Consider the following 23,412-nt stretch of genomic DNA (forward strand, 5'->3'; position numbering starts at 1 on the left):
TCTCCTCTTCAGGTATGAACCATGAGTCCAATAAATCACCATCAATAGGAATGATCTCCACAGCAACGCGCACCACGGCTACTGTCAGTCCCCTCAGCCCACTAACCAATGGGAACGCAGTTGCCCAATCTGCAAACTCTGGATTTGCTGCTGCCCTGCGTAAACTGGCCAAACAGGCCGAGGATCCCAGAGGTGAGCAGTGATCTAACCTCCTTAAAAACCTCACAGGTCCAGCAGCTCCAGGCTCTGGAGAGCCAACATGGTCTTGAACACACACACACTTACACACACCTACAACAGTCTCCTGCTGTTGGTTTACCCAAACGCTCTGCCATCAAGTTTGTTCAACATCATTTTCAGTTTATTTGTCACCTCTGAACCACGAAACTTTTCCGTAAAAACATTTACAGTTACACTTACACTGGTTACGCAAATGAGATAAAATGTGTTAATTAGCTTTAGAGGTGCTGGTATTTAGACTTTGTTACCCTTCGACAGAGTTAGGCTAACTGTTTCCCTCTTTCCAATCTTTATGCAAAGCTAAGCTAACTGTCTGCTGGCTCCAGATTCATATTTACTATAAAAATATGAGAGTGGTATCAATCTTATCATCGAACTCTCAGCAGGAAAGCAAATCATTTCCCGAAATGTTGAACTATTCCTTTAAGATGTGAACGAGGTATTGATGACTGAAAATTGGACAGTGTATTGCAACACAGTGCCAGTAACTGTGTAATGCAGATAATTTTACAGGCCATGGTTGTTTTTTTGTGGATTAATGTGAAACATTTTTCTGCCTGGTAGCTATTAGGTTGTGTGTGTGTGTGAGAGTGTGTGTTTGTGTGTGTTTGTGTGTGTCTTCACTCAGCTCATTGGTGTCCTAATGAAGGTGTTGGATAAGAGCTGACCTATCCTGACCTCTCCCTCTCTGTCTCTTCCTTCATTCGTTTCCATTCATCTCCTAATAATAAGAATCTAATTACAGCCAATTATAACAAGCTCTCTCTCTCTCTCTCTCTCTCTCTCTCTCTCTCTCTCTCTCTCTCTCTCTCTCTCTCTCTCCATCACTATCTCATTTTCTCCCTCTCGTTCTCTCCCTGTAGCTCTTTCTCTACCTACATGAGCTCATGCTTTGCCACTTTCTCTCCATCTCATTATTTCCTCCCTCTTACCCACTCTGAATGTGTTTGTGTTTTTCTGTGTATGTGTGTGTGTGTGTGTGTGTGTGTGTGTGTGTGTACTGATTAATGAGTGTTACAGTAATAGAGTGACGGCAGTGTGAATGTTATGGACATCCACACGCATACTTTCTCCTCATCACATTTAACACGTTCCCCTTCACCATGTTTCACCCCAGCTTCTTTTTAACACCTTCATTTATTACATCCTTCTTTCGTTCTCTCTATTTCTGATGTGTGTCTCTTTTTATCAACACGCACACACACTCACAATCGTCACACACAATCTTTCATCTTGTGCCTCTTTCCCCTAATCTCTTCTACCCACTGTATCTTTTTACGCTTTCTTTTATTTCTGTCATATTTCGCCAGAATGCTTTTCATCAAAATGATTGAATCACTGTTTACCTCTTTGTTGGCCGACACACAGACAAAAAAAGTTAGTTTTTCCTTTTTGTGCACCATCTGTATTATGTCACTGGGGGATTGTTTGATCCTGAAATCTTTTTAATCTGATCAGCTGTCTGATAGCTGCAGTTTATTCTTGCCTTTCCTGCTGTCATTCACACACTCCCTTCCCCTCCTCTCTTCAGGTTCTGCCCTCAGCGGTGAGTCGTCTCCTGTCTCTTCACCCGCCACCAGCCACAGCTCACCAGTCACCACCCCTAAGCGGGGCTCATTAGGGACCCTCCTGGGCCAGTCCAGGGGCCACGGTGTCCCCAGCACCCCTCCGGTAGTCACCATTGCGCCCACCAAGACCAGCAACGGCCTTTGGAGGGCCGACGGACGACAGGTAAGACACGTCGTCTATCAAACTGTCGTACCTGCTGGTGTTCCAGGCAAGTTTGAGACAAGACATCTGCTCTTCTCTGTCTGTGTATCTGTACTTTTTGTTCCCCTGTCTTGCTGGTTTCTCCTTTTTCTCATCACTCTCTCTCTCTTTCGTGCTTTCTCTTGGCACAGATGAGTCGTCTGTCTCTTTTTGCCTCCGTTATCTGTCCTGCTGCTGCTCCCTCTATTAAAGAAATAGTCTCAGTGCTTGTCAACATCAAACTGTCAAAACCAGCCATCCCTCCATCCCCCAACCCCCTCTTTCTTTTTCTGTCTTGTCTCATTCTTTCATTTTCATGCTTTCACCCCTCTGCCTCGCTCCCTCTTCCTCTCACTAATCAGTCCATGTCTTTTTCAGCAACACATGAGGGGTCTGTAAAGAAACACTGGAGGCTGTAGAGACTGGCACCTATTGTGTTCAGCTTCCTGCAGTGTTTCTGTGTGTGTGTGTGTGTGTGTGTGTACTGTATGCGTGTGCATACATGTGTGTGTGTGTACTTGACCCTTCACCACAAAAGGCTTAAGATGTGAAGAGGGACCTGTGTTAGTGTGTGTGTGTGTATGTGTGTGTGCGTGTCTGTGGATGTGTTTGCTTGTGGGTGTGTGAGTGAATTTAAGCTGGGGCGAGGAACCAGGCCCCTCACACAATGCAGGGGTTAGCCCCCACAGTAGCCACTTCCCCCTGGATCAGAGCTGCCTTTCTCCCCCTTCACAAAGACCACTCTGTGGCTCTGCCTGCCTGGGGCTCCCATTCAGACATTCAGAGAGAGAAAGGGAGGAGGGAGGGAGGCAGGAAAATAGAGAATAGGATGTTAAGAAAGGAGGGGAGGGCGAGTAAGAAAGAGCAGGAGAGCGACAGAGAGAGGAGAGAGGGCTCTAAAGCATTGCATAGATTCAGTATTTGTCCTGACTGGATGCAGCTTGTCTTAGAAGTCAGAGAAAGACAGAGCACAGGACAATATAAGCAAAAGACTGTTTGTGTTTGTATTGCTGCATCTGTTGAGGCCATCGGCTGTCTATGGGGTCATAGGTCAAGGAATTTGATGGCTGCTCTCCAGACCCTGAATGTGTTGTCCCCTTCTCATTTTGGACCAGTGGAGATTGCTGAATGATAAAGAGACAGACGGTTCATCACTGGTTTGAATCTACTTTCCATGTGACACATTCAAAACTATTCAAACGTATTCAAAGCGCAGATATTTTACTGCAAGTCAAGTGTTATACAAAACAAGGGTAGCAGATCGGGTGTTGCTGGGAGAGGTCATTTGTTTGTGGTTTGTCCTTGGTTAGTCTGACCTGTATCACCGTCTGTTGTTGTAGCAACAAGATTTTACACATTAGTAGGAATGTTAGTGTTTTGTTTTTTTTTTCTAATTAACATACTGTAGTCAAATGTTTCCTGGCTTCAGAATATACATCTTTATACTGGAAAATCAGTGTCCATGAACACTGTTTCTTCTATGTTGTTTTGGCCCCAGCTTCACAAACAGTAGTGTAAAGACAATGTTAAAAATTTTAAGATTAACTATTGGCAGTTTTACTTACCCTTCATGTATGTAATGGCATGTGACATATGAAGCAAACTGGGCCAAACAGTCACATGATTTGAGTCCTTGCCAACTGTGCCACCAGGATAATATTATATTTTTATATGCAACTATTGGAAACATCCTTTTGTAATTTTTTTCCCATCACTGCTCTTGTCATGGTGGTGAATTTAGTATGAGCAATCAAGGATCAAATGCAACGTTGTGGCGACCAAATCCTCTGAGCTCCTAGAAAGTGAGAGAGTGATTGATGAAGGAGAGAACAGTTGGCCAGATATTAGGATCATCTTTCCACTTTGATCTTGACCTGTTATGACATATCAGACCCACTTTTCCACTCCGCTGAGCCTCTGGGTGCAGCTCGGAGGTTTTACCCAGTCGCTCCTTCCCATTTCCTGAACATTCTTCTGCTCAGTTTCAATCTAGCACACACTCAAACTCCATGCATCTACATAGTAATGCATTCTCTCACACTGCCTGTCTGTCTGTATCACACTCAGGTTGAACCAGGCGTTCAGGGACTCAGTAGGGAGCGGCTGGGTGCTGAGAACACCCAGTCGCAGCAGGATAAGAGGACTCCCCCCATCCCTTCACCTCATCCCTTGGCTCACACCTTTGGCCTCACCCCCAGCTCCGTCATGCAAGACCCTCGAATACAGAGCCTGAGGTAAGTGCAGCAGACACTCATAGATGGAGTGTTTTATTTGTAAAAGAGTAAAGTAACATGCTATTTGATTATAATCTTCACACATGATACATATTTAGATTAAATGTATATTATATGATCCAATGTGTTCTGCAGTTTGCCTGGGCAGATGCATCCTGTGGTGCCTTCGGGTGCCGTCCCAGAGGAGTACCTGAGAGCGCTCCGGCCCTTTGCCGCCTCAGATGACCTCCGACTGACCTCTTTGCCCATGAGTCTCGACCCCGCTGCTGCTGCCCATGCTGCTGCCGCTGCTGCTTACTATCACCCTGCCTACCTGCACCACCCTCTTGCTTTACCCAGGTAACAGTTGCACCTAAACGTACTTTCAAGAATTCATATGCTAATTATGAAAAAGTTTCACATAAATGTCTAATAGGATAAAATGATGAAGTGATGACATTTTATATCCAAAAGTCAAAGGTCAACCTCACTGTGACATCATAATGTTCTGCAAAAACACTTTTCTGGACATTATTCAACGCCATAACTCAGGAACAGAAGGGGAGATTGTGACCATATTTCACATTTGGTCGGATACTGAATTGATGACACTAATCTTGAAACTGTGGTGATTGTTTAGATCTTCCGTGCTGCCGGGTTGAAGATGTGTGTGAAGCATCCACTTTTTAGAATTTGTAGTTTGTTTGTAGCAACATTCATATCTGAAGCACTGTCTACTGTCATGACTACAAATTTGTGTTGTATCAGAATCAGCTTTATTGGCCAAACATGTGAACACATACAAGGAAGATACACTTAATACCTTTTATTAAATTCATTCAAAGTCTTCTCTACAAATATTATGAGTCTGGACAGACATGGATGCAAACTGCAACTTGACTGGTTGGCAGAGGCATACAACCGCAAGGCAGTATTTCTAGCTTTTATGTAACATACAAATATTTCAGAGAGAATGAGGAGAAATATTTTATTTAGAGCTTTTCAGTCAGATCAAAAACCAAGAAATACATCAAAACACAACAAAACCCTATGTCCTGACACCCATACCCACCCATATTCACACCTAGAAAGAAGAAGAAACTTTATGTTGCTTTATTCTTGTGTGTTAGCGTGCAGCTTTGAACAATGGTCAAATGATCAACGCTTCTTTGGGACAATCCTGTAAATACTCTTCTCCCCCCTCTAACTTAACCAATTTCTCTAACTATAATTATCCCACAATCCTTAAAATACCATCATTTATCCTTTCACCTTCCAGACTTGACCCGTGCAGATAAAGTCTGACTGGTTTTCCTCTGTCTGTCTGTCACAGGATGGAGGAGTCTCTGTGTCTTTCTGCACTGCGCTCACAGTTTTACTCAGTGCCTGCGGGAGGCGCCTTCCCTCCTCTCCATCCCTCTGCCCTCCACTTGCACCTGCCTGGAGCCCGCTACCCTGGAGAACTAAACCACACAGCACTAGCCGAGAGGTAACATACACATACACATTCATATACACTTTCTTTCTTTCTTTTTTCTTTCTCTCTTTCTCTGTCTCTCTCTACACCTCTCTCCTCTCTCTCTCTCTATCTGCAGGGCTGTGTAATCTCTCTCTGCAGGGTAGGCACAGGTTGCTGAGTGTGTGATATTTTTAGCACACACCCCACAGTGCCTCCTATACACTCATCACACGCACTGCCCTTCACACACACACACACACAATGCAGACACATACACATACATATGCAAGCCAGTGCATACGTAAGTCCCACATATACACATAGGGAAGTCTTTTTTACTCTCTTTGTGTCTCTCCATTTTCTGTCAGTACTTTGAGCTCCTTTATCAGTTTCACAATACATATATTGTTTCCCTGTGGCATAATGCATGGGGTGGGGGGGGGGTTGTTTTTGAAATGAATGGTATTTATCGTCTGGTTCTGTAATGGCTCCCGCGTATCTTGTAGGTTTGTTTGTGTGCTATTGATCGCTGGTGAATGTGCTCTGTTGTGTGTGTGTGTGCGTGTGTGTCCTTTTTCCTGTGGATACCTATTAAGTGTTCATCTGCTCTTGCTCAGTCATGCTGTGTATGGATTATTTTCCTCATGGTAAGTGGAGTGCGTGTGCGCAGATTTGTGTGTGTTTCTCTGAGTGTGTGTGTATGTTTCAGCAGCAAATGTTTGTGTGAGGTTCACCAGTGTTTGGTTAATATCTGCCTCATGTTGGGTGTTGCATCTCTCACCTTCTCCCCCTGTGTGTGTGTGTGTGTTTGTGTGTGTGTGCGTGTGTGTGTGTTTGTGTGTGTGTGTGTGTGTGTGTGCATACTTGTCAACCTCCCCCGCAGGCTACAGATGGAGAACGAGCTCCGCCAGCGAGAGAGAGAGCAAGAGCGTGAACGAGAGAAAGAAAGGGAGCGCGAGGCAGGGCTGGAACGAGAGCGAGAGCGGGAGCGGGAAAGAGAGAGGGAGGAGGAGAGAGAGAGAGAGCGGGAGAGGGAGCTGGACAGACAGAAGGAGAGGCAGAGGGAGAGACAGCAGCAGATGGTCAGAGCGGCGGAGAGCCACTACCTGGCTGAACTGCAGGCTCGGAGGGCAGCACCGGAGGATAGGGCCAGGCCAGGGGAGAGGCTGACCCCGAACAGACTTGGTACCTACACATGAACACACATATGCACTTGTATATATGTACACACTCACAGGCATATATTACTATTTCCAAAGGCTAAGAGAGAAACTAATAATTCTATTTAAATAGTTGTAATCTCTAGTAGTTTGAATTTTCAATAGCTGTCCAACACTTCCACAGTCAAATATTTTGACAAGCACTGGCCAGATTGCCATGAAATTTGGTATGCATATTTATGCTCCCCAAAGGACAATTACTTATGATTTTAGTGATCCCTTGACCTCTCCTCTAGTGCAAACATTATGCCAAAATTGCCATTTGTATACAAGAAATATTGAAATTTAATAAGCAGATTGAAATTGAATTGTAAATTAGCAAAATTGAATTTTTATTCTGTCCACGGGCTTTACTTCAGTTTCATTCCTCATGATACCTCATAATCTAATCTAAGTGAGACTATTGTGAAATATGTTGAGCACAGTCATGTTTCCTAAGTCATGAACACTTTCTATCAGTATAAGATGTTGAATGGTGTCTATAAAAATCTGATGGATATTATGGAAAAGTTAAAAACCTTGATTTAAATGTCCTGTGGAGACAAATGTACTCCAACGTAATGTCATCAACATAGCACTTAACACATCACATTGACATAACACATTTAATAACCAACTTTATTGTTTCTCCAGATAAACCCAAGGAGTCAGAGCACCCAGGTTTCCCAGCCCCTAAACCCCTGCCCCTGCAGCCTGGCCATCACTCCTCCAGGGGCTCTATCCCACACCCAGTGCCCAGCCTGGTGCCCTCTCACCTGGGGAAGCATCATGCTGCAGCTACAGGGGGGATCCATGGAGCTCTAGCAGCTGCCATGATGACTCAGAGGACCAGTGAGGAGGCGTGGTTATCACGGCAGCGAGGTCAAGGACAGGAGAGGGACGGTCCCATGGAGTTGGGCCTCAGGTCCCCTGGGAAAGGGGTGGAGCCACGGAGAGACAGCCACAGGTGAGAATGCCAAAGAAATTAGCTTTAGGAAATGATTTGTACTCTTTCTGCAATGTCACTCAGTCAGTGTAGGTAAAACCTTAAATGGATTTTGCTTCTATTTTCCTTAACAGAACCAATTCCATCCACCACAACCCAGGCAGCAAAGACATGCCCCCCTGCCTTGGTGCTCCACCTCCTCTTATCTCCCCTAAAGGTCCCCATCACCCTCCTGCTCCCCCGTCTACACTGTGGAACCCGGCCTCCCTTGTCGACACCCCTGCAGATTCCCGTCGAAAATTAAACCCTCCTACGCCGCCAAGTCGACCGCCTCCGGGACTGACCAGAGCAGACAGACCCCACCTGACCTGGGGGGAGAAGATGGAAGAAGGAGGCAGGAGGAGAGCAGAAGGCCCAGAGAGGTACCCCTCACTGAGAGGAGCTAGTTTACAGGAGGCAGGCTTCTGGAACAAGGCTGAGCAGGACAGGGCCATCCAGAGCCTCTATCACCGCCATCACATCAATAACCTCCACCAGAGACCCCACGTGCCTCTGTCTATCCCTGGTAATTGCACTGACGTTGGGGGGAGATGCCAGACTGCCTCTCCGTCTCCAGTGAGGGAGCGAGAGAGTCAGGCACCCGACAGCATGCTGGTGTATGACGAAGTTCTCCAGCAGCACCGTCGACTGCTCAGCAAGCTGGACCTGGAGGAGAAGAGGAGGAGGGAGGCCATGGAGGGAGGTGAGCAATATGATGGAGAGGGATAAAGAAGGCAAAGAGATATACGTAGATATACAGGATATAGATATTTTTAATATGAAAGGTAATTTCTTCTTTCTCTGCTCTTACCAGGTTATTACTATGACCTGAACGAGTCATACGATGAGAGCGACGAGGAGGAGGTGAAAGCCCATTTGAGGAGGGTGACAGAACAGCCCCCACTCAAACTGGACACATCCTCCGAGGTGCATGAATGCATGCATTCATCACATTTTATATGAACTATTTCAAAATGTTTTTTTTTTATTTTAGTGATATTAACCTGCCCAAATGTCTCTCCAAAGAAAGTGGATTTTCTGCGCATGTGTGGCCTCAGCACGCTGGCCCATCGCGATGAGCTTCTGGCGCGGAAGAGGAGGAAAAGGAGGAGGATGATGAGAGAGCGCAGCCCCTCTCCGTTGGCTGAACGGGGCAAGAAAAAGGCTTCTTCACCTTTAACACCTACAGCTCCCTTAACTACCCCATACACTGCCGAGCAGATGGACAGAGCCCCCGAACTGGAGGAGAAAAAAGACTTCCTCCTTATGTTCAATCTCTCCCATGTCAGCCCACAGCAGAGGAGAGGTAACGACCTGTTTAGTTACGTGTTACTCTGCTTTGTTCACAGCCGCTCTAGTGATTCCCTGTGGAAAAATACAACATTCAGTTTCTCTCATATTTCTTTTTATTTACCAAGGCTGTGGGAGGGGAGAGGAGAAAATAAAGTTAGGAAGAATCTGGAAAGGAGGTTGTAGCAGAATTCTCTACTTTCTCCAGCAAAGGATAGACAGATTATTAAACAAACGTGTTTTTATGTAGAAATGTAAGGCAAAAAAGTTAGAAATATTGGTGAAATATTTATATCTATTTTGGAATATACTTTTAAAAACATGCATATACAGTATATACTGTATGTGTTTATGTGTTTATTGTTTCTTAGTTGCTTAGAGGGGCACTGGTGCATAATCAGCAGCTGATATGTGCTTTCTTTCAAATTTACCCTTAATTTTCTGTTGCCTGTAGCATTTTCTTATATGTTAACATTGCAAGTGAACCTAGTTTACTGTAAACTGTGGTAATCAGCTATTGATTAGAGTCATAAAATCTGGGTGGAAATCAGTTTTAATAGATCCACTCTTCTGAAAAATCTCAATATTTTTTAGGTGAAAACCAGTAAAAAAAAGAAAAAAGAAAAACAGAAAAGCCTTCATTAAACTTTGTAGCCATAGTTTTTGGTGTTGTTGCACTGGACATTACCTTGGATCAATTTACTGACCTTTTTCCATCAGTTCCTGGTGCCGATCAATTCTTTAAATCCACCATTTTTCAAGTATGAATGACAGGTGTTCTCATTCTGTCTTTTTCTTTGTAGATAAGGAGAGGACAGAAGAGCTACTGAGGGCCATTCAGAGGAAGACTGTGACGTTGGACACACTCAGATATAATTCTTTACCTCCATGTAGCAGTCCTCCTGCTCCCTTAACTGGTGAGACAGATACAGATACATACATACTGTATAGATACAGACACACATTCACATGTTGAAAATAGCAAAGAAACCCTCCTCTAAGGAACTGTGCAAATTTCTTTGTAGGTGACTCCTCATCAGCCCCTCTGCCGTGTCAATCAAACGGACATCTTTACCCAGACTCTCCTAGCCCTTCCCCTCCATACTTACACAAACCTAAACATCTCCTCCACAATGACACGTTCAAGCCCTCCATGGACTCCCAGGTGGCCCGCATCCCTCCACCCTTGGCTCCCCATCATGAGAGAGCTGGATTCATGGAGACTCAGCCGAGCAGGAAGATCCAGGGCCTCCAGAATGGCGTTGTTGCTTCTCCTCAGAAAAAGGAGCCCAGTCCGGTGCAGAATGGACGGAATCGGCCCTGTGAGAGATTCACACCCGAGGCCTTTGCTCAGCACTTCCACCAGGCCGTGCTGCAGTCCACACATAACACACTGCAGAACAAAGGTTAGCCACTCACTTCCATAGGTTTTTACCCATTACGCTTGATTATAAATTGTACAATGACCATGTTCTGCCACCTAGTGGCGTGTACATGTACCTGCTAGCTGGTAAAATGTCTATCGGCTCCTTATGAGATGCTGAAAATGGCTGCAAAGACTGACGCTGTCTTTTTATCTCGCTCTTTTCTTCTAAGGAGTCTCAAATTGTGTTCCTGAGGCTGGCATGAAGGCTGACCACTCTCTGCCTCACAACATCTCTCCACTGAAAAGTTCGAATCATAACTACGCCCCTCAGCATGCACACATCAACGGTCATCACTTCCATTCCTCTCTAGCCAGCCGGGACACTCCAGCACCACGGGAAAACCTGTCTGATGACAAGGATGAAGACGAGTCTGGGCAGGAGGACGAGGATGAGGAGGAGGAGGAGGTGGAAGAGGCTCCAAAGAAATGGCAGGGTATTGAAGCAATTTTTGAGGCCTACCAGGAGTACGTTGATGGTGAGTCAATGTCAAGCCAGTTTTATCAGTATAACTCATGTTTATCTCATGGGGTTTAAAAGGACCTTTTCTTCAATCACAGAAATAAAATAATGACATCATGTAATTTTGGGGGTTTTCTTCAAAGTTAAATACAAGCTGTGGCTAAGGGGTTTGTTGCATATCATCCCCCCTCTTTCTCCCTTGGTTTCCTTTCATCTCTAACAAAAGGAATAAAAATGCCCCAAAATAGTTGACTCAACTCCAGCCTGCCCCAAAAAGTTTTGTACTACATGAGGAAAATATGAAAGTGTAATACTTTTACAGATTAGGTGCTGTATCATACAAAACAAGCAAGAGACACCGTACTGTATAATAATAAATAAATAATAATAATAACAACACATTTGTACTGCACTTTTCATTCATAGTGAAACTCAAAGTGTCCCTTTTGGTTGCTATTTATTCTTAGTTGAAGGAATTGTCGTTGTGAGACTGATTAAAAATCTTCACATAACTCATATTCCTGTGTACGAAGCTCAGAGGGATGTACTGTGATATTTTCAGGTTAATTGTGGGAAATGTGGTATTATTATGGATATAATTTCCCCTCATCTAAGGTTTGTATGTATCTCTCTCTGTACAGAATGGAGTTTAGAGAGGCAGGTTCTTCACAGTCAGTGTAAAAGACTCGAAGCACAGAACTACAACCTGACCAGAACTGCAGAGCAGCTCTCTCTCACTATGGGGGTAAGTATCTCAGACCATATCTGCATGTCTGCCTCTTTGTTTTTTTCAGATGTACCTTAATCTTTTCGTGCCAGTGTTCCCCTGTTTTCAGTCAAATAAAAGTCTGGATTTTGTAATGCGAATTGTGTCCGTCCTTCCTTTTTTTAGGAGCTGGTGAGTCAGAGGCAGAAAGTGAGAGAGGAGAGAGAGAGACTGCAGGCCCAGCTCGAGCACTTCAGGAGGTGTTTGACACTACCTAACATTCACTGGGGCAGGGGGCACACGCCCAGGTGACCTCTGACGCTCTCTGATGGATTCACCTCTGACAGCGAAGGAACAGTAACAAGAACAAGACAGACTGCAGCCAGACCACTCTGCACTTAAAGCACTTGAAGGAGCCAATCCTTTTCTTGTTACCTTGCTGGTCAATCAGTTGTTACCCGACTGGTTCCAGAGTCAGTTGATTATCTGCCATGTTTGCCATGGTAACCGTAATCCGTGGTGACCATGTAGTCTGGGCATTCCCACTCTTTCTCATTCTGCCCATGGATTGTAACACTGTGGAGGTGAAACAGCATCTTTGTCGGAGTAATGCTAACCATTCATGCGAGTCCCTGAGTTGGCTTTAAGGACTTTCCACCATTTAGCTCATGTCATATCAATTTTTACATCAACCGTATTGATCCACACTAATGAGATCTATCATTTGGCACAAATCTGTAGCCTCTCTGGACAGAAATGAGAAGAGATCAGGCGTGCCGTGGTCACTTGGATAATACTCAGAGAAAGAAAATTGAGTAAAGGAATCAAAGCACACCTCAGGCCTTAAACTTGATAGGATGCACTTGAAATGGAATTTGAGGGAATACTTGACCGTCCTCTGTGTGGTTTAATGTTGTAGTGTCTACTGAGTACTGTATCTGACAAATGAAGCAGTTTGTGTGCTACAGAGGATAGGAAACATCTAAAAGATATTATCTATATAATGGCAAATGGTATCAACAAAGTTTTTTGAGTTTTAATAAATTTTCCATCAGTAATGTCAGTTGTGATAGATGAAGAGATTTGTATGTTTTTATTGTTTTAACCATTTTGTGTGGGAAGCCATATGTTTTGTTTGAATCGCTGCTGGTCAGAATAAAAAATATTTAGAAAATGAAGGATGTTGGGACAGTATTTGAAAAATATTACGTGATGTCAAAATGTTTGGAAGTGGACAAAGGTTAATTGAGGATAGAAGACAACATGGCAAATCACAAGATCATAAAGCTGTTGTCACCATTGTATGATGGTTTATCTCATACCATGAATTCCTCCACATGCCTATAAATGTTGATCAAACTTGAAGAGAATAAAAGTTGTAATTTCTGAAGGCCTTTTGCAACAATCTACATATGTTGTTAGATAATTGGCATCACTTGAGTGAGACTTAAAAGATTCTTATGGCATATTTTTTAAAATGATTCAAAATGATTCAATTCTGTCTCAGAATAATGACAAATCTAACAATATTGTTTCACTTGATACTCTTAGAGTACTTGAAATTCTCTACATAAACATCAGAATGGCATTGTCTCTTGGTGGATAATAATAAAATATACTGTCTCTGGTCTTTTGATGAGATTTATTTTTGTTCAAGCCAGATAAAACAATGTCACAAATTCATAATTTCTGCCTCTTTTCCTCTGAACATTAAAATCCCAGGATCTCCCGTCTACAAGCTACAGTAGCAATCTCCCCAAATCACCTGTGTCACCTGTTCAGTCTCCTCTACAAACTTGCTGTGAAATCCTACATATTTGTTTCAATCAGTTGTTATGTAATGTATTATTTGGGCTGTATAATTGCGATGAATTATTTATTAACATATTGCTGTACATTCTGATGGAAATTTACATTAAAATACTTGTAAAATGTCTTATTGGTTATTGTCGTGTACCTGGGGGGGAGAGAGAGTCTTTGTTAGTGATAAATATTTAACAGTGGTCTACGTTTGCATTTACTTAGTTTTAGATTAACAGCAACTTGATTGCGTGCAGCTAGGCTCATGAATATTTACAACTGAGTCTTCTGATGATTTGTTTTTGAGTAATTACTGAAAATTTTCTCTGATCGTGAACCTTTCTGCATTCATGCTGAATGAAGTTATTTGAAGACACACAGGTGATAAATGAAAATGTAAGAAACCCCAATTGTGTCAGACCATCCTAAAATAATGGAGTTCTTATCTATTAAGCAGGTATTCTGAGTTGGCATACAAATCATGACATCTGTAATTGTAATAGCTGAATATAATTGTAATTTTCTAGGACATGTGTTGTATATGTTCACACTACAGCAACAGCAAACTTCTACAGTGGACCTGGTGGTTATATTTGGAGGGCAGCATAAAAAAGAGAGAGTTATCCATGTTTTTAAAACAGGTCTAAATTATACTGGTACACTGGGCTGGACATATGGTTTACAAAGCAAACTATTAAATGTGGTGTATTTGATGGTAAACAAAATCTTTAAAAAAATCATATTTCTGAAGAGCTAAAATCTAGCCACATCATCTTAGTTCAACCAAGAGTTAAGGGATAAAAAACTGCAAAATTTTAATATAGTTTAATATTAAATACTGTACCCTAAAATCTGATTAATTGACTTTGAATGCCATTATTTGGGTACCCTGGCGGCCTACAGGGGCCAAGACCCCAACCATGTGTCCAGACAGGAACTTTTATTGCATGTCGTTTCACCCTCTCATCTCTCCTCATCATTTCCTGTAAAATGGTAAATGGGCTGCACTTATATAGCGCTTTTCTGGTCTACAATAACAACAAATTCACCCACTGATGGCAGAGGCTGCCATGCAAGATGCCAACCTGCTCATCAGGAGCAATATAGTGCTTTTTATCCAAAGCACTTTACAGTACAATGTAAATAATTCACACACACAATCACATACTGATGGCGCAGCTATTGGAAGCAATTTGTGGTTCAGTCTGTCACTTCAACATGTGGACTGGAGGAGCCGGGGATCAATGCACCTTGGCACATATTCCACTTGTCTCTAGAAAGATATTCTCTCTGTTGGTGGTTTGATGATTGTGGTGGAGAGCGTTTCCTAAAATCTTGCTAGTCCAAACTCTCTAATACTGTAGGTGTTCAATATGGTGAGATATAGTGACTTCAAAAGCCACAGCTTGTGATTTACATCATTTTCAGTTTACCATCGACATCCTGGAGGAGATCACTCGCATCAGGATTGAAATATTTCATCACTGGATAAAATCAGTCACTCAAAATAACTTGCAGTGGTTTGCGATAAACCTCTCCTGTAAGAACCCAAGTGGACCCGAACTTTGCCAAGAAAATGTAAACCAGAGCACAGAGCCGTCGGACCCCCGTACATTCTACATGCAGATGTTGCTTTTGTCAATCCACTGTTTCTGTCCCTGCGTCTGTCATCCATGACCCAATGATGAATCTTCTTTCAAAGTCACTTAGATCTTTTCCTCTTGCTTTCTTGATTGAAAGATTGAGGTCAACTGGGTCTGCTCAGCATTTTTACTAAAGTCACATGTTAATTAACTGTATCATGCAGCACACCAGTATAGACGTATCTGCGTTTATGTTGCTTAATTCATTTATTCAGGTTTCCTCCTGAGTTTCTCACCCATCTATCTGTACATGAACAGAATTAACAGTTAGGATATACTGAGTATTGTACAATGACCAGCAGCTTTATTTCATCATTTTATTCAGTATCAATACCAAGACATAGATTGAAAGAAATAAATATTGTGTAAAACAGACAATGCATTGTGTTTATTAAGGCAAAATACTTGAGTTTAAAGTTGAAAAAGAGGGGTTATACAGGACATGGAGTGGTTTAACACAGTGGTAAAAGATATTTTGCATGGATAAAGCACCATCATGTGATAAACTAAAGGCTGACTCTCATGGAAATGTCCAGCAGCTATTCACATGGGTTCTGGATGACTATCAGAAGAAAGTCGTTCTCTGAGAAGGCATGAAAGAAGAGAAGAATACAAATTTAGAGCCAACAATGTTTCTCTAACAGCTGGGATAATATTAAATGTTTGTTTCAGTGGTCATTAGTACAAGTCAACATCAGTTTAACTTACCTGGTGTAACCATGATCTCATGTTTCTTGGAACGAATGCGAAGGAAGGTGAGGTCATTTTGAGGGTCAATGTCTCTGACAGTGCTCCTGGCCTTCATTGTGAGGTGGCGAAGAAGTCCTGCATACTGAACCGTGGCAGAGTTATCTAAAGTTGTCCTGATGGGAATACCTGAAAAATAAATAAATAAAGAAAACAGTCACCTTTACAGATATGCTGCACTGTAAACATCTAAGAAAACTATTTAATCTGTATGTTTTTTTGGCTTACCTTCTGCATTTACAATTATTGTTCCAATAACACCTTTATGGGCTTCGATCCTCTTGAGTGTTTCCTCAACATCAGCCTGCAGGACACAAGAAAAGACATTTAATAAAAAACCTAAATATCTACGTTACATAAGAAATGTCTGTTTGGCAGAATCTGTTAATAACGGCCACTTTTCAAGTTTCATGTTAGAGCTAACGTTTCCGGTTATCAAACGTTAATATAAACATTAATACATTTACCATTAAGTGGCATAACGTAAAGCAAATTTAGAAAAATCTTTTCTGACACAAAATACGGTAAACTTACGTGCTCGGTTCCTACCATTTTGTCTGCGAGCAGCTGTCTTTTGGCTCTCCTCTCCGCGTCCCGTGGTTGCCAAGAGCAACGGAAGCCACGTCAGACGCAAGCGGAAAGTGTAGCGTAGCCGTCATTGTGTGGAGGAGGGTTGTGTGCTGTCCTGTTTATCTTCACTACGAAAATGCCGGAGTTAGCGGTGGAAAATGTGGTTGTTCACCCGCTGGTGTTGCTCAGCGTGGTTGATCATTTCAACAGGTCAGTATGTTTTAATTTATATGTTCAGACCCTGCAAGTGTTGGCTGTTAAAGTGTCGTGAAGCGTAACGTTGCCGCTAAGCTAAGCTAATGTTAGCCCTGCTGAGTCAGAGACCAGGCTAGTAAGTTAGCTCACTCAAATCAGTTTAGTTCGTCACCAAGCTCGACAATGTCAGTGGAATGAATGAATGAATGATACGGCTTTATTGATTAGTAACAGACGTCATTATTACAAAGACACAATCATGTCATTTTATTTCATGAGCGATGGATAACATGAAAGCATTAGCTTAGCATACATTACCGAGCAGGCTAACGACTCATTCTGTGTTGATGAGTAATGGCGTTACTTCAAAGATGGGAGTACTAAACTAAAATACGGTCAACTGACAAGTTAATTTGCCCTGTTAATTTGATTTTATTCAATCTTGCAGAATAGGGAAAGTTGGCAACCAGAAACGAGTTGTCGGAGTCCTCCTTGGGTCATGGCAGAAGAAAGTTCTTGATGTGTCAAACAGCTTTGCAGGTGAGTGTCTTGATAACAGTACCTCAAATATAAATATGTTAAAGATCCTCTTTAGACAAGTTTAAGATATATACAAAATACTCTGAATAATAATTTTTGTCATATATTTTTTCCCCACAAAAAATCTTGTTAGAATCACTTTTTTTTGTATCTACTCCTTTCCCCTCATTGAAAAAGCCAGAATCTATGAATATGCAAATAATTTTAAATTAAAAAGTTTTACTGCTGGACACAAGATGTCTCCTACTTCACTGTAAAGTCCATTCTCAGTGTTTGTGCACTGTAGGCTTAAAGTTTTCACATCAGTTGTGTAAGTTTCATACTGGACCACGACTGACTCTAAACTAGTTGTGATGTCACAAATTATGCTTGTAGGCACACACCTGTAACTCAGTTTTAAGATGAGCACAGAGAAATTTTCCACCGTCAGCAGATGAATGTGAAAACAGCCTTCTAGTGTTAAACTCTGCACATAAATCATTCTGCGCAGTGAAGCTCAAACATCCAACTGAAGTAACAAGAAGCAAAACACATTTTCGAGTTGAACGCACCATATTTTATAAATTCATCTCACGTTTTTCTGGTAAAGTCTTAATCTGACAATAAATCTAGTGATATAAATATCCACAAAATGCACAAAACATTTTTGAGTGCAAGGGGGCTTTAACTTATGCACTAGATAGCATTTTACTGTAGGGTAATGACTGCTTTTGCACAGTGTGGAGCAAAATTATTTTTTAAAGTCATTGAATGTTGTAAGTTAGCCACGTTTGTCTTACTGTGTGTAAGATACTGTCAAATCACTAATTTACTGTCAATGTTTCTTTCCAGTGCCATTTGATGAGGACGACAGGGATGACTCAGTGTGGTTCCTGGATCATGACTACTTGGAGAATATGTATGGCATGTTCAAGAAAGTTAATGGTAAGAGTCTGCTGGTCTCTACATAATTCAGTTGTGCTTTACTTTTCTGTGTTAGGATGATTACATGTTTGTGAATAACTCCTTGTATTCCCTGGTTTTTAGCCAGAGAAAGGATAGTCGGATGGTATCACACAGGACCGAAGTTGCACAAGAATGATATTGCCATCAATGAGCTCATCAAGCAGTACTGTACCAATTCGGTATGTACTTACTTGATTTTTTTTTTCTTCTGCTTCATATATCTTGGAAACACTTCATCCTATTATGTTCCTTCTGATGTTTGAATAACTCTCTCACATGTTGCTTTTCCTAACAGGTGTTAGTCATTATAGATGTGAAGCCCAAAGATCTCGGCCTGCCCACAGAAGCATACATCTCTGTCGAGGAAATACATGACGTAAGTGAACCATGGACTGAGTTGAAGTTGACTGAATAAAAGTTGTTTGGAGTTAAATACAATGTTTGGAGTGAAGGAAGGTTTCTGTTCTTATTGAAGTAAAAGTTATGAATGAAATAATTAATACATTTTTATTTGTGGAAGTTTAGTGACAAAGTGTGTAGGGTTCCTTGGGCACAACTCCTGTGGTTTTCAATTAAAAAAAAAAAAGCTATTTCTGTAATTTTTAGAATTTCTAAAGCCTTGTTATATAGTTGTAGGCACTTGTTTTGCCTTTAAAAAGGTATTAATTTAAAATTTGGATTTCACCATTGATAATGTTAAAAAACACAGTTATTAGGGTCATACCAAAGATACTATGTTGTATATTTAGTTCTTCCATTTTTCCTTTGACTGACAGAAAGTATTCCTATGAAAGATGACAGTCTGTACTTAAGTGTTTGTCATCCAGTTTATTCTGAAATAATAATTTTGTCTTGCAAAATGTTCCAAACACAACTGTGATTTATTGAAAGAAACATATTATTTGAGAGGTTTTTGTTGTCTCAGTTGAAAACAAACTTTGATTTAAATTGTAGTTTGAATTATTTTCATTTATTTTTCTAGGATGGCACTCCGACATCCAAGACATTTGAACATGTCACCAGTGAGATTGGAGCTGAAGAGGCAGAAGAAGTGGGAGTTGAACACCTGCTCAGGTACCAAACAATCCTTTGATTCACACATTTTGCTACACTGTTAATCACATACTGACTATTAGTATAAATGATGCAACTCTGGTACTACTTTGCTTCAATCACCAAAGTGCAAACACAAACAGGCAGATATTGTTTAACAAAATGATAACGTCTTGTGTAATTGAGTTAACCAAAAATGTAAACACATACCAACTTTTTATCTGTTGCATCCTGTTTACAGAGATATCAAGGATACCACAGTGGGCACTCTGTCACAGCGCATCACAAACCAGGTTCATGGTTTGAAGGGACTGAACTCGAAGCTGTTGGACATCCGCTCTTACCTTGAGCGAGTAGCAGCAGGCAAACTTCCCATCAACCATCAGATCATCTACCAGCTGCAGGATGTCTTCAACCTGCTGCCAGATGTTAATCTACTGGTAAGTTGATTCTGTTTGATGTGTAGTTATTTTGTATTTGCAGTAATCACTGCACAGAAATGGGTGTCTGTTGAACTGCAGTGGGACAAATTTCACTTGATTTTAAGTGACATCTGGATAAATATTTTTCTAGTGTCTTTGAGAGCTTGATTTTTACAAGCTGCAAGTTATTGTTACACCTTCTATCGATTTCATTGTTTAAGTCCAGCTAAAGTTTTTTTCTATTTCAGCTAAATACTGAAATAGAAAGGAATGATTTTGCATCCACTTCCAGATTCTTTTGCCTGCTGCACAATATTTAATTAACACTCTGAACCAAAGAGAAGTTGAAGGAAAAACAAAAAATGACACTATAAAAATAGTCAACATTTTTAGCCTGCAGCACTTTCTTATTTTATCCACTGGAGGGCAAACTGAGTCATGTTCAGGAAATGTGGTGACTAATGGTGACTGTGATTTACCATAGTGATGTCTTCCAAATGAAATTTTGTGATAAACTTTGAAATCTGCAATTCCTTTGTTGTTTTTTTAATACAATGTATTGATTTAGAGCAGTTCATCAATAGATAAAATAATCTACTACCAAAATAATTGTCCTGTGAACCACATAAACCAACATCATGATGGCATAAAAAGACATATTCCTGATTCCTGACTTTTTTGTAGTATGTTTTTGGCCTTGATGCTATTCAAAATATTTTATTAAGGTTCATCACAGTAATTAATTTACCTTTAACCTTCTTATTGTTTGTGATGATGATAGTAAGTAAGTAAGCTTTTATTTATATAGCACTTTTTTAAAAACACAGTTACAAAGCCCTTTACAGACACATACACATGCAAAATTGAAACAAATAGATTAATAAAATAGACAAACACGGCACAGAGAGAAATCAACCAAACTGGAATAAAACAGGACATAGGAACATGAAGGGAGGTCTATAGAAAGGCTTGCTGTTATAAACAGGTTTTTATGCGTTGTTTATAACAGTCCAAGGATTCGGCAGATCTAACAGATTGTGGAAGATGATTCCACAGAGTTGGGGCTAAGTATGGGGGATAGATAGAAAGCTGAGATGTGAGGATCAAAGAGGTCGTGAAGTGGAATGGGGAACAAGGAGCTCAGAAATGTAGCTAGGGGCGAGGACGTGGAGTGCTTTATATGTAATCAGCAGGATCAAACACATGATGTCATCTTTGAGCTGGTTCCTGTTCCTCTAGCTTCTGTAACTTAATGCAGTAATTCAGTTGTTTTTTTCACACGTCTTTCTGAAGTTTGGAAGTTGAAATTAAGCATTTTCTGTGATGTTTTTTTCATATTTAAGGACAATTTGTCTACCTTTACAGCATTTGCTTTTAGAAGGTGAAACCTATATGATTTTTAACAAAGTTAAACAATGATCAATTTTTAGCATACAAAAAAACACCTGCAACTCCCATGAAAATTTACAGCTACAGGTTCTCTTATTATTGTAACATTGCTTCATCCTTATACATACCAATTACAAACACCCGTAAAGTCAATTGTCATTGATTTATTTACTAACTGAAAACCATGATCCCATGGAAGGGAGCTCTGCTGTCTGAAAACTTTTACACCAGTCTGGTCTGAAGCTTATGAGAAACTAGGTTCGTTAAAGGTGCAGTGTGTAGAGTGTAGTGGCAACTAGCGAAACGGGCCTGGCATAAATGTAATATAATATTCATAAGTATGTTTTAATTGGAGTATAATCACCTGAAAATAAGAATTGTTGTGTTTTTTGTTATCTTAGAATGAGCCCTTTATATCTACAGAAGGAGCAGGTCCTCTTCTATGGGGCCCGCCATGTTGCACCGCCATGTTTCCACAGTAGCCCAGAATGGACAAACCAAATACTGGCTCTATAGAGCTTTGTGTTTTTTGCAAGTTTTGCAGCCACTGTAGCTTTTCCTACACACTTGGAAGGGGAGGGATATTCAGTTGGTTGCAATCTGCAACCTCACCACTAGATGCCACTAAATCCTACACAACTGCACATTTAAGGGCCACAGAAATATTGAGTAAACAACAATATTAAACCATCCATATCTAAAACATATGGAGTTAATACAACAGAACATATTGATATTTGGATATATGTTTTGCTACACCTGGAACAGAACCCAAAGTCCCTGTTTCACTTGGGCTCTCTATATATACTTACTGTGTGTTGTCTTATAAGATGACTTGTTTGTTTTTTGACTATCATGAATTTTGTCTTTGCAGGAGTTCACAAAAGCGTTTTACCTTAAGACCAACGACCAGATGCTGGTGGTCTACCTGGCCTCGCTCATACGCTCTGTGGTGGCTCTGCACAACCTGATCAACAACAAGATTTCCAACCGAGACGCAGAAAAGAAGGAAGGACAGGAAAAGGAGGAAGGAAAGAAAGAGAAGAAAGATGACAAGGAGAAAAAAGATGAGAAGGACAAAGATAAGGAGAAAGCGGACGGTGCCAAGAAAGATGAGAAGAAGAAGAAATGAGTGTTCTTTCTTCAAGGTCTTCTCTCAGATCACGTCGTCTTCATCTGGATCGTGCTCTACTTTCTGCCCACAGTCACAGCTCTGTATGTGGGTCTCGGGCTAAAAGTAGGACTGTATATGGGGAATGGTGTCATTTGAGATTTGGCCTCATGGTTGCAAGTGGCACTCATAAAGACTGTTCTTATCGTACAGAGATGATGTTTGCTTCTTTGGTGTTCTGAACTATGAGAACCTGTTTATTCTGTTTTCATAGTTGCCATGCTCCTGGTGTCGTACAACACCTGGTATTGATTTTTTGTAAGATGGAGAAAAATGTTTTGTTTATCACACATTAAATTGGGATCATATTAAAAGTTTCTTGTTTTTGCAATTTCACAGTTAAATGTTTAAATCTTTTTAAGTTAAATGAGCAGTTAGTGAACTGTTTCATACTGCTGAGATCACCTTTTAATGTGGAATTATTGAGAGAGGGTGAATTTGGGATAAAAACACAAGTGAACAGACAAGCTGTGTGTAAATATTCCCCATAGGGCAGTGTGAACTCATTATGCTCAGCCTATCAAATTACAGACTGAAATGAAAATGAGGACAAGCTGTGTTGTTGAGAAGCTGCTTTGGACAGACTGTAAGCCAGTTCTACATCTAACACCATTACACATTTTTGATGATACCGCACAAACAACACAAAACTATATTATAAAATATGGCAATACCACTTTATAAGTAGGAACCAGTTAAAATCTATGATTCAAATTTACTTGACAGGCAGGACTATAATTGACTCAGTAGGATTTAAGTTAACTCTTTAAAGGATAGATTCACACCTCTTCAAATCTGTCTTAAAACAACAGTCAGGTGCCCATATGAACATTGAAAACTTATCTTTCCTCTGGTTCATACTGACCATCAGAAGACCCCCTTCAAATGCACTTGAAATGTAAGTGATGGGAGACAAAATCTACAACCCTCCACAGTTTATCTGAAGATAATATGATGCTTCAGCTGTCTGAGTTAGTTAAATAAAGTGGATATCTTCCACAGTTAGTGTTTTCAGTAAAAGATTTATTTTTGTGTCTGAATGGAGTGTTTTCCTGTTCATCTGCAGTGGAAGGATCGTAACTATAAAAGGGGATTTGGTACTAAGAACAAAGTATCTTTGAAAGATACTGACTTGATTGAAGCCTCATATTAGCTTCAAATAAACTTTTAAATAGATTTTTGCACTTTTTTTCCTGCTTCACTTAGAAAG

General features: G+C 41.0%; 3 protein-coding genes across 8 annotated transcripts in view; 2 read left to right on the plus strand and 1 right to left on the minus strand.

The window, feature by feature from the left end:
* LOC137182904 (genetic suppressor element 1-like) overlaps positions 1–13,663 on the plus strand; it is a 22,962-nt gene extending 9,299 nt beyond the window's left edge. For all 5 annotated transcript variants that reach the window (XM_067589488.1, XM_067589486.1, XM_067589489.1 and 2 more), the window contains exons 2-16: positions 13–192; positions 1,772–1,971; positions 4,057–4,223; positions 4,359–4,562; positions 5,536–5,691; positions 6,545–6,846; positions 7,515–7,827; positions 7,941–8,548; positions 8,660–8,772; positions 8,872–9,151; positions 9,939–10,052; positions 10,161–10,541; positions 10,732–11,037; positions 11,663–11,766; positions 11,914–13,663. In XM_067589488.1, the coding sequence (XP_067445589.1) occupies positions 15–192; positions 1,772–1,971; positions 4,057–4,223; positions 4,359–4,562; positions 5,536–5,691; positions 6,545–6,846; positions 7,515–7,827; positions 7,941–8,548; positions 8,660–8,772; positions 8,872–9,151; positions 9,939–10,052; positions 10,161–10,541; positions 10,732–11,037; positions 11,663–11,766; positions 11,914–12,039 (3,552 nt within the window). In that variant the 5' untranslated portion in view covers positions 13–14 and the 3' untranslated portion in view covers positions 12,040–13,663. The remainder of the gene's footprint in view (positions 1–12; positions 193–1,771; positions 1,972–4,056; positions 4,224–4,358; positions 4,563–5,535; positions 5,692–6,544; positions 6,847–7,514; positions 7,828–7,940; positions 8,549–8,659; positions 8,773–8,871; positions 9,152–9,938; positions 10,053–10,160; positions 10,542–10,731; positions 11,038–11,662; positions 11,767–11,913) is intronic.
* Positions 13,664–15,452: 1,789 nt separating this feature from the next.
* LOC137182909 (dynein light chain roadblock-type 2) lies at positions 15,453–16,554 on the minus strand. 2 transcript variants are annotated; one of them, XM_067589500.1, is made up of 4 exons: positions 16,467–16,554; positions 16,146–16,221; positions 15,879–16,046; positions 15,453–15,753 (listed from the first exon to the last, which is right to left on the minus strand). In XM_067589500.1, exons 1-4 carry the CDS (start codon positions 16,467–16,469, stop codon positions 15,710–15,712), a joined length of 291 nt encoding a protein of 96 aa, XP_067445601.1. In that variant the 5' UTR covers positions 16,470–16,554; the 3' UTR covers positions 15,453–15,709. The 2 variants fall into 2 exon arrangements, with proteins under 2 accessions (XP_067445601.1, XP_067445600.1); XM_067589499.1 differs by having other exon boundaries at positions 16,452–16,533.
* On the plus strand, positions 16,539–22,516 carry psmd7 (proteasome 26S subunit, non-ATPase 7). Its single transcript, XM_067589496.1, has 8 exons — positions 16,539–16,697; positions 17,131–17,222; positions 18,054–18,146; positions 18,249–18,346; positions 18,463–18,543; positions 19,150–19,241; positions 19,462–19,660; positions 21,906–22,516. The coding sequence occupies exons 1-8, from the start codon at positions 16,624–16,626 to the stop codon at positions 22,161–22,163; spliced, it is 987 nt and encodes a 328-aa protein (XP_067445597.1). The 5' UTR covers positions 16,539–16,623; the 3' UTR covers positions 22,164–22,516.
* Positions 22,517–23,412: the final 896 nt, after the last annotated feature.

Source organism: Thunnus thynnus, chromosome 5 (assembly GCF_963924715.1).
Source record: "Thunnus thynnus chromosome 5, fThuThy2.1, whole genome shotgun sequence".
Classification (NCBI taxonomy): domain Eukaryota; kingdom Metazoa; phylum Chordata; class Actinopteri; order Scombriformes; family Scombridae; genus Thunnus; species Thunnus thynnus.

Coding starts and splice junctions, on each gene's coding strand:
- LOC137182909 (XM_067589499.1), bottom strand. Junction 16,047..16,145: donor AATAATTGTAAATGCAGAAG/GTAAGCCAAAAA, acceptor TTTATTTTTCAG/GTATTCCCATCAGGACAACT. Junction 15,754..15,878: donor TGAGATCATGGTTACACCAG/GTAAGTTAAACT, acceptor ATGCCTTCTCAG/AGAACGACTTTCTTCTGATA.
- psmd7 (XM_067589496.1), top strand. CDS start 16,624: ATGCCGGAGTTAGCGGTGGAAAATGTGGTTGTTCACCCGCTGGTGTTG. Junction 18,544..19,149: donor CTGTCGAGGAAATACATGAC/GTAAGTGAACCA, acceptor TTATTTTTCTAG/GATGGCACTCCGACATCCAA. Junction 19,661..21,905: donor TGCCAGATGTTAATCTACTG/GTAAGTTGATTC, acceptor TTGTCTTTGCAG/GAGTTCACAAAAGCGTTTTA.